The sequence below is a fragment of the Eschrichtius robustus genome, chromosome 19, assembly GCF_028021215.1.
Source record: "Eschrichtius robustus isolate mEscRob2 chromosome 19, mEscRob2.pri, whole genome shotgun sequence".
Lineage (NCBI taxonomy): Eukaryota > Metazoa > Chordata > Mammalia > Artiodactyla > Eschrichtiidae > Eschrichtius > Eschrichtius robustus.
In genome coordinates, this window is record NC_090842.1 from 13,312,325 (window position 1) to 13,325,570 (window position 13,246).

The following is a 13,246-nucleotide window of genomic DNA, read 5'->3' on the forward strand; positions in this document are numbered from 1 at the left end:
CGGGGGCTACTCTTCGTTGCGGTGCGCGGGCTTCTCGTTGCAGTGGCTTCTCTTGTTGCGGAGCACAGGCTCTTGGGCACGCAGGCTTCAGTAGCTGTGGCTCGCGGGCTCTAGAGCGCAGGCTCAGTATTGTGGCGCATGGGCTTAGTTGCTCCACGACATGTGGGATCTTCCCGGACCAGGGCTTGAACCCATGTTCCCTGCATTGGCAGGCGGATTCTTAACCACTGAGCCACGAGGGAAGTCCCAGATCTCTTTTTTTTATCTGCTAAATCTGGCGATCCTCACCAAGGGTCGTGCTTAAATTATACCCTGAGATGATTCCAGCTGCTGGCTCCAGCAGGGCCCCCACTCTGGGCATGGGATGCCACCCCTCCAGGTCTCTGCCAGCTCTGACTCTGGGGTCTCACCCTGAATCTGTTCCTCATGGTTCCTTCTTTGTATCGCCTGTCCAAAATGAGGTCTTGAAAAGAAGTCCAATAGACAATACACCAAAGGAAAGATGCCCCATCTCACCGGTAATCTGGGAAATGCAAGTTAAGACAAAAGATAGCATTGGTGAGGCAGTACACACAGTGGTAAGAGTCTGGACCCTGTGGCCAGAATGTGTGGATTGCATCTCAGCTTGCCTGTATCCTTGGCACTGTGCCTCACTTTCCTCTTCTGTAAAGTATGAGTAACAGTACTTACCCCAGTGGGGTCATTTTGAACAATATATTTCTGAATTTCCAAGATTGCTTCAAAGTTCATTATGCTCTGGCATAGAGTTCTTTCTCCTCCCTTGGCAGGGTCTCCTAGAGAATGAGGGGTCTCCTAACTGCCTAATAATCAGCCTCGCCACCACAATTTACTTTGGAAACCCTCAGGACTCAACTTGTCATGTCCTGTAACCTTGCTTATGTCAACAGAGAAAGTTAATAAATGTATGTCACTCGACCAGATGATCAAGGTCAACAGTGACAGTGATTAGTCATGTTGACAGTGTGATACGATAATGTGACAAACAGGGCATTTTACCTCTATGGTCATCCTCTCCCAAATCCATAAGCCCAGTCTAATCATGAGAAAAACATCAGACAAATCCCAACTGAGGGACATTCTACAAAATACCTGGCCAGGACTCCTCAAAACTGTCAAGGTCATCAAACACAAGGAAACTGAAAAACTGAAAAACTGTCACAGCCCAGAGGAGCCAAAGGAGACGTGACAACTAAATGTAACGTGGCATTCTGGATGGGACCCTGGAACAGAAAAAGGATATTAGGGGAAAACTAAGGAGATCTGAGTAAAGTATGAACTTTAGTTAATAATAATGTACCAATCAGTATTGGTTTATTCATTGTGACAAATGTACCATATTAATATCCGGAGTTAATAAATAGGGAAACTGGGTGTGGGGTGTCTGGGAACTGTCTGTAGTATCTTTGCAATTTTTCTGTAAGTCGAAATCTCTTCTAAAATAAAAAGGTACTTTAAATGAATTTCAGTAAGGAATTTTAAATTTCTCTTAGTGACAGTAATAACTTTCTTCCAAAGCTATTCATAAGAGGTAAGGCAAAGTCTGAAGATGTACTGTACTCCCTTTTCTCTTAGCCTATTCTTAGGACTGCCTGTTTCACATGCACATACAACATTCATTGTCATCAATATCATGATTTCAAATGACATGTGCTGATATTTATAAATAACTGAATCAAAATTGTAATCATTCCTTATGTCATCTTGTTAGTTCCCTCAATTCTTAGCTTGACATTTTAAGATCAAAGAGTAATCAGAAGGGAATTCCCTGGCTGTCCAGTGGTTAGGACTCTGTGCTTTCACTGCTGAGGGCGTGAGTTCAGTCCCTGGTCGGGGAACTAAGGTCCTGCAAGCCATGTGGTGTGGCCAAAAAATAAAATAAAAAATAGACAAATTTTGAAAAAAAGAGTAATCAGAAAGTGACTCCCAAGCACTGCTCAGTATATAATTAATCTTTCCAGTTTAGGCTGCAAAGCCGATTAATCACTCTTAGACATAAGGATAAACTTTTGAAATACCAACCATCCCTGTTACTACCTTGATTTATTAAATTGAGTCACCATGTTCAGAAATGGCAGTAACCTTGCACTCATGGCGGACTGGCACACACACAAAAGCACACACAGGAAATGTCATTTTTCCACCTATCAGACTGGCGAAGATAAAAAAGTTGAAGAAGCACAAATGTTGGCTAGTGTGTGGGGAAGCATGCAGCATTATATACTGCAGGTGAGAGTGGTAATTGGTGCAGCCTTCTTAGAAAACAATTTGTCAATAGCTCTCAAACTGTTCACTACCCAACCCTTAGACTCAATTTCCTTTTTAGGAATTTATTCCACAGAGGCAGTTACACAAATGCACGAAAACGCTTGTATGAGCATGTTTATTTTCACATTGTTTGTTATAGTGGAAAAAAATGAGACAACCTAAATGCTCGTCAATCGGGGACTGATGAAATAAATTGTGATGTGTTCATACAATGGAATATTATGCCACCATTGGAAAAACATGGATGCAGGGTGTTTGTGCTGCTGTATATATTGTTAAGTGAAAGAACATACAAACTGTATCCAGTATGGTCCTGTTTCTGTTTTGTTTTGTTTTTTTTCTGTTTTTTTTTTAAGTGATATATACATATACATTTATAAAGGCAGAGAAAATTTCTCAAAGGATACACTATTAAAAGGAATGTTCTCCGGAGAATAGGCCTGGAGGGGTTTGGGATGGAAAATAATTTTATTTTTTATTTTTAATATTTTTGTACTATTTGTTTTTTAAATATGTTACTTTGACTTTTTAATGTAACAAAAAACGAGTTGAGTATTGTAAGGTTTCCTTGTCAAAAACAAACGAGCAACTTTTTTAAATATAAAAAGAAGTTTTATAGGCAGCTCAGTGCTTGACTGAGAAGAATTTTGTGTATTCGAGACAGCTGGGAGCAAACCACTCCAGTTCCTCAATTCTGTTTTAAACAGGATAGCTGTATCTGGGGCAAAATGTTTACATGGGTCAGAAAGGCACACGCCCAAAGAATAGGTGCTTATATTGTGAGACTTCTGTTGAGCAGATTTATTACTAGGTAAATTTTATGAGTGTGTTTCACATTTCAGATGTGATACCAGTTTGGTCTGAGGTATTGGCCTGAAGTAATAAACTTGAAGGTTAATATTGATAGCTTAGTTAATAGGTAATGACAACTAAAATCAGATTTTAAAAGTCCTTCCCTAAAGAGTTTTGGCATGATGTATATTACAATCCTTGGAATGATTATGCTGCCCAAGAAAACTTGACTCTTCTTCCAAAATAGTCTCAAAAGACAATTATAAAGAGTAAAAGGAAAGAGGGATTCTATCTCAAACAGGCTAGCTGAAGTCTGTTCCAAGAAATTTGAATTCAGAAAGTTTAGAGTGGGGCTTCCCTGGTGGTGCAGTGGTTAAGAATCCGCCTCCCAACGCAGGGGACATGGGTTTGATCCCTGGTCTGGGAAGATCCCACATGCTGCAGAGCAACTAAGCCTGTGGGCCACAACTATTGAGCCGGCGAGGCACAACTACTGAAGCCTGCGCTCCTAGAGTCCGTGCTCCGCAACAAGAGAAGCCACCGCAATGAGAAGCCCGCACACCGAAAACAAAGAGTAGCCCCCGCTCGCCACAACTAGAGAAAGCCTGCGTGCAGCAATAAAGATCCAACACAGCCAAAAAATAAATAAATAAAAATTCTTTAAAAATTAAAAAAAAGTTTGGAGCAATGTGGAGCCAATAATGGTAATATATTAAGTGAAAAAGACATGATAAAGAACTTATATTTATGTTAGTATTCTAATTGTGTAAAACAAACCAAAAAATGCACGTATGCACATTTAAAATTGTGGAATAATAATCAAATTTCCATTTCCAGTCCTTCTGCCTCTGTGCTTCCCGGTGTAGTGAGGACTTGAGCGCCCCCAGCTGTGGGGAAAGTGCTTGGCAGCAAACTCGGAGCACCCTGCGGGTGGCCCTGGAGGCTCCCTGGACCCCGTGAGAGGAGGGAGGTCTACACTGGCCTCATAGAGAGGACCTGCGTCCCTGGGGCCCCCGGAAGCCAAGGAGTTGAACAGGTAAGCCGAGTGGGGGCAGTTACCTGAAAAAATGAGATTAGCGGTGGTTACCGAGAGCAATGGGAAATAGAGGTTGGAAAGGCGACCACTAAATCCACTCACTGTGGGAAGCAATCATTAAGGAGGGTTGACCCATGAGTACGAATTTGGGGGCAGGATCCATTGTTTTTAAAGGTTTTTTTTCTAGTTTTATTGAGATATGATTGACGTATAGCACTGTATATGTTTAAGGTGTTCAGCATAAGGATTTGACTTACATACATCATGAAGTTATTATCACAGTAAGTTTAGTGAAGATCATCTCATTTGGATACAAAAATCAAAGATGGAAAAAATATTTTTTCTTGTGATGAGAACTCTTAGGATTTACTTTCTTAACTTTCATATATAACATACAGCAGTGTTAATTATATTTATCATTGTATATTACATTCCTGGTACTTATTTATCTTATAACTGGTTTTATTTTATTTTATTTTTTAATAATATTTTTTAAAATATTTATTTATTTAGGCTGTGCCAGGTCTTAGTTGTAGCACATGGGATCTTTAGTTATGGCATGTGGACTTCTTAGTTGTGGTATGCATGTGGATCTGGTTCCCTGACCAGGGATCGAGCTTGGACCCCCTGCATTGGGAGCACAGAGTCGTACCCACTGGATCACCAGGGAAGTCCTTATAACTGGTTTAAAGTTTTAAAGCAAACCTCTGTCAACACCATCCAGCTGAAGATCATCAGAATCACACTTGTAGGTGAACAAGGTGAGATTTTGCCTGTTGCAGAGAGGGAGACCACTCGCCCTGGAACCTGGGGCATCTTGGTGAGAGGCTGCTCTAAGGACCTTCTTACAGGGTTTGCACTTGTGTTAGGTGATTTTGATGTGAGTTCATGGAAGTGGAGGTTTGCTCTGGGTTGGATGTTATGTTCCTGTCGGAAGCAAGGATAATTCTATGATTAGATACATTAATAAAACGTAATGAGAGAGAGGGGAGACCAGAGTGAGGCTACAGCTGTAGTTGGTAAAGAAGCAACCATCACTCATATTGGCTGGGAGAGGGGGATGGCTGATATTTTAGGGCTTGGATAGTGTTCAGCTTTTATTTGTGTTTAGACACGATTCCCAGGTGGTCTTGTTCTCGTCTTGTTTCACATGGTCTCAGAGTGGCCCTGTCCAATGTTGATATGACATTGTTCACCAGGAGAACAGCAAGACCTCTCTCAGGGATTCAGACCAACCTTTGGCCGTAAGGAACAACTTTCCTCTGGCGCACCCACAATTACAATAAATTTTGTCAGACTAATACCACTTTCAAAGTAACAAACCAAGTTTTATTTCCTCAACCAAATCCTTAGCAACTTGGTAGCTTTTCTTATTCTCGAGTCTTTTTTTTTTTTTTTTTAACAAATGGTGTATAAAAGGGCCACAGGTCAAAGTGTTATCCGTCAGTATCTTAATGATCCCTTAACCTTTAATCAAGGGTCCTTTATCAGTCAGATGACAGCAAGAAAGGAACTCAACACAAACAAAAACACACTATGAAGCTATGCATTTTCTATGGTACATGTATATACCTATAAATTCATGGAGAGCATTCTGGAAGAATACACGTTAAACCGATAGCTATGGTTACCTTGGAGCAGCAGGGAGACCAAGATTGGCAGTGATGATCAAAGGGAACCTAACGTTTTTAAAGAAGAGACTGTTATTTTAGTTTTAGGTTCACAGCAAAGTTGAGTGGGAAGTACAGAAAGTTCCCATCTACCCCCTTCCCCACACATATGTAGTCTCCTATGTTACCAACATCCCCCCCCCGCTGCAGAGTGATACATTTTTTACAAATGATGAACCTACACTGACACATCATCATCACCCAAAGTCCATGGTTTACCTTAGGGTTCACTCTTGGTGCTGTACATTCTGTGGGTTTGGACAAATGTGTAATAACTTGTATCTGTCATTATGGTATCATACATAAGTTACGGTGTCATAACTTAAATATTGTGGGAAATGGTTTGTAAATATTTGCTAAATTGGTCTTTTTTTTTAATGGTCTTTAAGCAGGTACGATGCTGCACCAATAGTGCTCTTATTATTTTCAAGGTTTCTCACTAAGTTCTAATTTTATGTGGAGGCTTCTGACTTCAGTCGTATTTTCTAGCCATTGTGAAATGAAAGAAGGTGGGACATACATTTTTCTGTTTCCATAATGCTTCTTCCACTTAATTCCCCGTCTTTATTTTTTTTCCAGTTCATATATTTTTTTGAATTTTATTTTATTTTTTTAAATAGCAGCTTCTTATTAGTTATCTATTTTATACATATTAGTGTATATATGTCAATCCCAATCTCCCAATTCATCCCACCACCCCCAACCCCATTTTTCCCCCTTGGTGTCCATACGTTTGTTCTCTGCATCTGTGTCTCTATTTCTGCCCTGCAAGCCAGTTCATCTGTACCATTTTTCTAGATTCCGCATCCATGCGTTAATATACGATATTTGTTTTTCTCTTTCTGACTGACTTCACTCTGTATGACAGTCTCTAGGTCCATCCACGTCTCTACAAATGACCCAATTTCGTTCCTTTTTATGTAGTTCCCCATCTTTAAACTGGTCCTTTCTGTGTACATTTCAGTTCCATTCCTGGGAGCCCCCAAGGGGAAAAAAAATAGCATATTTATTTTCACTGAAACATAACTTAAATTTATCATTCCTTTCAATTATTATGAAGGCATGCAAATTTGTTTTGGGTCATAATTAATGTTCTATTTAAGTTACATGTTTACCCCTCAGTTTTTCTTAAACACCTCCCTTTAAAAAAAAGTTTTTAGGGACTTCCCTGATGGCGCAGTGGTTGGGAGTCCGCCTGCCAATGCAGGGGACACGGGTTCAAGCCCTGGTCCAGGAAGATCCCACATGCCGCAGAGCAACTAAGCCCACGTGCCACAACTACTGAGCCTGAGCTCTAGAGCCCACGAGCCACAACTACTGAAGCCCGCGTGCCTGGAGCCTGTGCTCCACAACAAAGAGAAGCCACCTCAGTGAGAAGCCCGTGCACCACAACTAGAGAAAGCCCATGCACAGCAATGAAGACACAATGCAGCCAAAATAAATTAATTAATAAATAAATTAATTTTTTAAAAAAACTTTAAAAAATTTTCAGATATTTACAAAGGTAAAATAGTATAATGAACTCTCACATACGTCTCACCAGCTTTCACAATTGTCAATACCTGCCTATCCCATTTTTATCTCTATTCCTGACACCCTACCCCTCCCAACTTGCCACGGGATTGTTTTGTAGCCAGTCTCAGACATCATATCATTTCATCAATAACACTTCAATATGTATCTTTAAAAGATAAAAATTCTCTTGTGAAATCCAACCATGCTACTTTAAACTTTTAACACTGATTCCTAAATATTCAGTTAGTTTTCATATTTCCTAAATTGTGTCACAAATGTTTATTCCAATCAGGATCCAAAGTCCACACTTTACATTTATTGCCATGTCTATCAAGTCTCTTTTAATCCAAAGGATCTGTAGGTTTCCTCCCTTTTTCATCCTTGCAATTTTTCTGTCAAAGAATAAACTGTTTTTTTCTTCCAGTTAGCAAATAAACTATTGTTTCTTTGCAAATTATTTGTAGAAGGACATGTGTCCTGGAGAGTTTTCTACATTCTAGATTTTGTTGATTGTATTCATTCTATTTCCTGTGAACTGGTAGTTAGATTTAGAGTAGGGTTTCCAGATAAAATACAGGACACCCAATTAAATTTGAATTTTAACTAAACAATGAATATTTTTTAGTGTAAGAGTGCTCAGTAGTGCCATATTTGGTCATCTTGTATTTTTATTTGCTAAATTTGACAACCGTAATCTAGAGAGTTATCACATTCAGGCTTGGGTTTTGGGCAAGAATACATTCAATTTAGTGTCGTGTACTTCTATCAGGAGACACATATGGTCTGGTTGTTTCTCTTTTTGTGGTGTGAAAAATGATGCAAGGGTTCACGTTTTGTCAGCTGGATGCATCCATTGTTAATACAACCCTTCAGCTTCTTACCTGACGACTTTGCCAGGTGATGATCATTGCCCAGAATCATTACTTTATTAGGGCTTGCAGAATGATGCTATTCCAGGTCTATCATTCCTTCTGCGTTCATTAGCTAGTATTCTTCTATAAAGAACTTACTCTTCTGTACAGTTTATGTATTGATAGGAAAGTTAAGCTCTTTCCTTAAGTCAGAATTTTGCAAGCACCTAAGAGAAAGCCTTACAAACTAACAGTGAAATCTTGCTAAGGATTTAGATAACTCTTACCAATCCAGCAAATCAAAATATACATTCAGTAAGGTTAAATTTCTAAAACATTTCTATATGTTAAAAATCAAACATATACATTTAGAAAATCAGAATTCTTCAGCATTGAAATGTTGACAGCACACTGAATTAGTTAAATCTTCCTAAGGATTACAATTAAAATTAGATGTTAAATTCTCTAGTATATCAGATTATCTGAAATGTTTCAAACCACTGAAAACTGAATAAAGCCTATAAAAAGAGGCACAGTGATTATACAACTTTTCACACCTGGTTTTACACAGTATATATCAAAACTTTATTTCCTCACCATCTATATGTTTATTATTTTTGCCTTTTTAGGATTGCAAACTCATCCACTTAAGGGGAGCTGAGTAAGCATCGCTAGCGTCCTACCGCACCTGAGAGTGTTTCAAGGCAACACGCCAGAAAGGGCAGGCAGAACTTGGGAACTTGGATCCACCAAACCCCATATAGACAAGCCCAGGCCTTTCCGTATCTGGCTCTCGAGTCCACATCTTTGAACTGGAGTTAATTATAAATTTCTCAATTCAGAGCATCATACATTCTGGTTGTCTTTCAAACTTCATCCTTACCAATCTTTACTTTCTGATGTAGGTAGATGAAATTCGGCACCTCTTCTCGTCCTCCCAGCATGAGTTGTAGCCAATCTTCCTGCTGCCTGTTAAGAGCTCACTGGATTCTGCACTCTCTCTGTTTTGCTTCTGTATCTACCCATCAGCCCCCCCATTGCACAGTTGTTTGTTGACAAATCAACCTTAGAACTCCAGATGAAATGTGGAACTGTCCCTGTCAAGTTTCTTATTCTTTTTTTTTTTTTTTTTTTCTTTTTTTTTAAATATGGAACGCTTCACGAATTTGTGTGTCATCCTTGCGCAGGGGCCATGCTAATCTTCTCTGTATCGTTCCAATTTTAGTATATGTGCTGCCGAAGCGAGCACAAGTTTCTTATTCTTATTGATATTTTTCAGGTAAAGAAATAGCCACTGAGAAATTAAGCAGGTGTTCCTCATGACAAGTTTTCAGCTAAGAAGCCAGGACTATAATTCAGGACTACTTTCCCATCATTACTAGGTCAGAGGTAGGCACTATGTGACCTGGATGCTGTTGTTGGGCGTTCGTCTTAATTGTCTCAGGCAGATGTCCTATCTACCTCCCATCTGACCTTTTATTCCTCCATTTCTTCATATCTAAGGGTAAGAGATCAGTGAAAACAAATGAGCTCATTTACAAAGATACCATGGTGCAACAAATTGATTGTGACATCTGCATATCTTGAACACAAAAATCTCTTTTTAGTCATTATTCACTCAGTTATATAAAATGCTGACATCCACTGACTTGTTGGAGTGGGCTTTGAGGCTTTCAGGTAAAGATATTGTTTAAAGTAAACTGTATTATTCCTTTTACTATTAAGCAACAAATTTCCATTCTAAAGATGGAGATTACTACTGTCTCTCAGCTCACCTAGCCCATTTCTGTTGTTGATTTGTCCTTGTTTTACAGAGTCATTTGCAGTTTCTATTGCATTTGAAATAACAATCTACTCTGGAAACTCCTAAGTGTAAAAAAAATTTTTATGTACTTGCCTAATTCTATATTAGCTTAAAAAATTCGATATACTTCTTTAAAAGCAGAATGGAAGATAGAATCTACATTATGACATTCTAGCTTGGGGCATTTATTATTTTCATGGGGTGACTATAAAAAAGGGCTTTAAAATTTTTTTTTATTTATTTATTTTTGGCTATGTTGCGTCTTCGTTGCTGAGCACGGGCTTTCTCTAGTTGTGGCAAGCAGGGGCTACTTTTCCTGCGGTGTGCGGGCTTCTCTTATTGCAGAGCACGGGCTCTAGGCGAACGGGCTTCAGTAGTTGTGGCATGCGGGCTCAGTAGTTGTGGCTCGCAGGCTCTAGAGCTCAGGCTCAGTAGTTGTGGTGCACGGGCTTAGTTCCTCCACGGCATGTGGGATCTTCCCGGACCAGGGCTTGTACCCATGTCCCCTGCATTGGCAGGTGGATTCTTAACCACTGAGCCACCAAGGAACTCCACTGCTTTTGTTTATCTTGCTGATTGTAATAGCTTCCTTTTCCTCATGGACTCGGTTCTTTTTTTAAGACTTTGTCATTAGGAGCATTGTGTGATGTTGAGAGTATAGTTGGAAATATCCCAAAGGATTAAAGCAGCCATGTCTTGGCTAGCTCATAGAGTGGAGAGGTCATAAACACCCCATCTCTTAGCCTTATCAAGTGATACTTATGCATCTCAACGCTGGAGGGATTTTGAAAACTCTCAGAGGTCCCCATGGCTGGTTAGCTCTGGCTACTTGAATGCCAAGTTGGGCAACAAGAGCAAACTAATAAAATCTAGACCAGAACTAAAATTCTGTTTTCTATTCGTTTGTAAAAGTATTATTGTAGGCAGCTTACAGTATAAAATCTCACTGTGTTAGGCTGAATTACGGCCCCCTCCCCAAAGATATACACATCCTAATCCCAGGAACTTGTGAATTTGTTATCTTACATGGTATCTTAGTCTGTTTGGGCCACTATAACAAAATTCCATAGACTTGAGTAGCCAATAAACAACAGACATTTATTTCTCACTGGCAGATTCAGTGTCTGGTGAGAACTCACTTCCTGATTCACAGGTAACAGTCTTCTTGCTGTGTCCTCACAGAGGGGAAGGGGTTAGGGAGCTCTCTGGAGTCTCTTTTATAAGGGCACTAATCCCATTCATGAGGGCTCCACCTTTATCACCTAATCACCTTGCAAACTCCCATCTCCTAGTACCATCCCACTGGGGATTAGGTTTCAGCCTATGAATTTTGGGGGAACATGGACATTCAGTCTACAGTACATGGTAAAAGAAACTTTGCAGATGTTATTAAATCAAGGATCTTGAGATAGAGAGATTATCCTGGATTAACCAGTTGGGCCCAATGTAATCATAAGAGTCCTTAGGGAGGTCAGAACAGAGAAGAGATGTGAAGAGGGAATCAGATGCTGAAGTGATGTGCTTTGCAGATGGAGGAAGGGGCCACAAGCCAAGAAACGTGGGCAGCATCTAGAAGATTGAGAAGGCAAGGAAACAGATTCTCCCCTAGAGTCTGCAGAATAAATACGGCTCTGCCTAAACATTGATTTTTAGCCCCCAGGACCCATTCTTGGACTTCTGACCTCCAGAACTGTAAGATAATTAATTTGTATTACATTAAGGCAAATATATTTTTTAAAAAATAAGTAAAATTACAAGCATTGTTGCAAGTTTTCCCCCTGACCCAGGAAATACAGGGTGAGGTCACTGAAGCAGGGACAAGAGAGCAAAACAGCCCTGAACTCCACAGAAGGTGAATGACCTGTTTGACTGTAGCCTGACCAGCTCTTAGAAGGAGAAATTAATGACCGAGGACGTGTGAAACAAGGAAAAGCTTTCAAAAGCTAGAACTGTAGCCAAGATCGCTGGTTGTGCAGATAAGCAGTTGGTATTGATACGGTGAAGGTGACTCTTGCCACCTTCGGAAAATGATGACAGTTATTCAAGGTTTACTTTCTTGGATAGAATAAGCCGTCATAATTCTTTCTCTAAGTCTTTATAACTCTTTTTAACTTTCCAGTACTTTTAAAGTCAATACTTTACCTAATGCAAGAAGGCTTAAATAAATCTATTATGAGAAGCCATAAAATAAATGAAATGATAATCATTGAATGCAGTTAAGGACAAATCCTGAACTATTACTTCTCCACATGGAAGCAAAACACTCCTGTAAGGAGTAATATGGGTCAATCCTGTTAGATTCTGCTAGTTCTAGCTAGAAATCCTTCCAAAAAGAATAAATTTTTTTAAAAAAAAGAGTCTTTGCTCTGTAGGAAAATGCTTTCTTCTTTTAAACTACACAGCAGCTGTCCACTTGTGGGTGGTACCTACATATCTACAGAACTGTCTGTAAGCCAGATCTGAGTCATTACTTCCTCTGTCAGTTGATGATAGGGAACTGCCCATGAAGCCATAAGCACAGCCTGGGAGAGACAAGACAGAGTAGCAGGGGTGGGGACCACAGGCATTTGGGCCACTGCATCATGTAACTTACTTGTGCCTTCAGGGCCTGCTTGGGCCAGATCATGTATATACCACTTCCATTTGATGATCCACACCCAACATTATGGCTTGGTGGGTCAGGTAACACCCAGTTCATGATGGGCAGCTCAGGTCACGTGGTAACTTGGTGGCCCACGGTCAAGTGTTCAGTCTCTACTAAGGCCCAGCAGCAGCCAAGAGCTGTTTTTCTAAAGGAGAGTAGTTATCTGTGGATGATGGCAGAGTCTTGCTCTAAAGCCCTAAAGGCAGTGCTGTGATTCACCCTTTCTCTGCCTTTTTGTTCTATTTGCTAGTCACACTGGTAAGGGTGATCTTTTGATTACCCTGATTAATCTTTTGATTGAGTAATGTGCTGTTTCGAATGCTAATCTCTTCCAGAAACACTCTTACAAGACACACCCAGAAATAATATTTTACCAGTTCTCTGGGCATCGCTTAGCCAAGTCAAGTTGACACATGGAATTAACCATCACACATGGTAACTATTAGCCACATGTGACTATTTCCATTTAAATTAATTAAAATTAAAAATTCAGTGTCTCAGTCACGCTAGCCATAGTTCAAGTGATCACCAACTAGTGGCCACTATATTGGACAGATATAGAACATTTCCGTCCTTACAGAAAGCTCTAGTGGACAGCACTGCTTTGGAGAATGAAACCAAGATGTGAAAAAATTCTCTGACTTGACA

General features: G+C 39.9%; 1 protein-coding gene and 1 non-coding gene across 3 annotated transcripts in view; one reads left to right on the forward strand and one right to left on the reverse strand.

Moving 5' to 3' along the window:
* The window catches only part of WDR59 (WD repeat domain 59), a 100,910-nt gene extending 89,393 nt beyond the window's left edge, over positions 1-11,517 (forward strand). The window contains exons 26-27 of one of the 2 annotated variants that reach the window (XR_011071547.1): positions 3,916-4,114; positions 11,484-11,517. Coding sequence is in view for 1 of the 2 variants with exons in the window: in XM_068528966.1 (XP_068385067.1) it covers positions 789-805 (17 nt within the window). In the remaining variant the exon portion in view is untranslated. Of the gene's footprint in view, positions 1-788; positions 839-3,915; positions 4,115-11,483 lie in introns of those variants that run through there. The other variant, XM_068528966.1, reaches the window with a different exon arrangement.
* On the reverse strand, positions 9,293-9,399 carry LOC137753997 (U6 spliceosomal RNA). The gene has a single exon (XR_011071677.1). It is a non-coding gene; the product is annotated as a U6 spliceosomal RNA (small nuclear RNA).
* Positions 11,518-13,246: the final 1,729 nt, after the last annotated feature.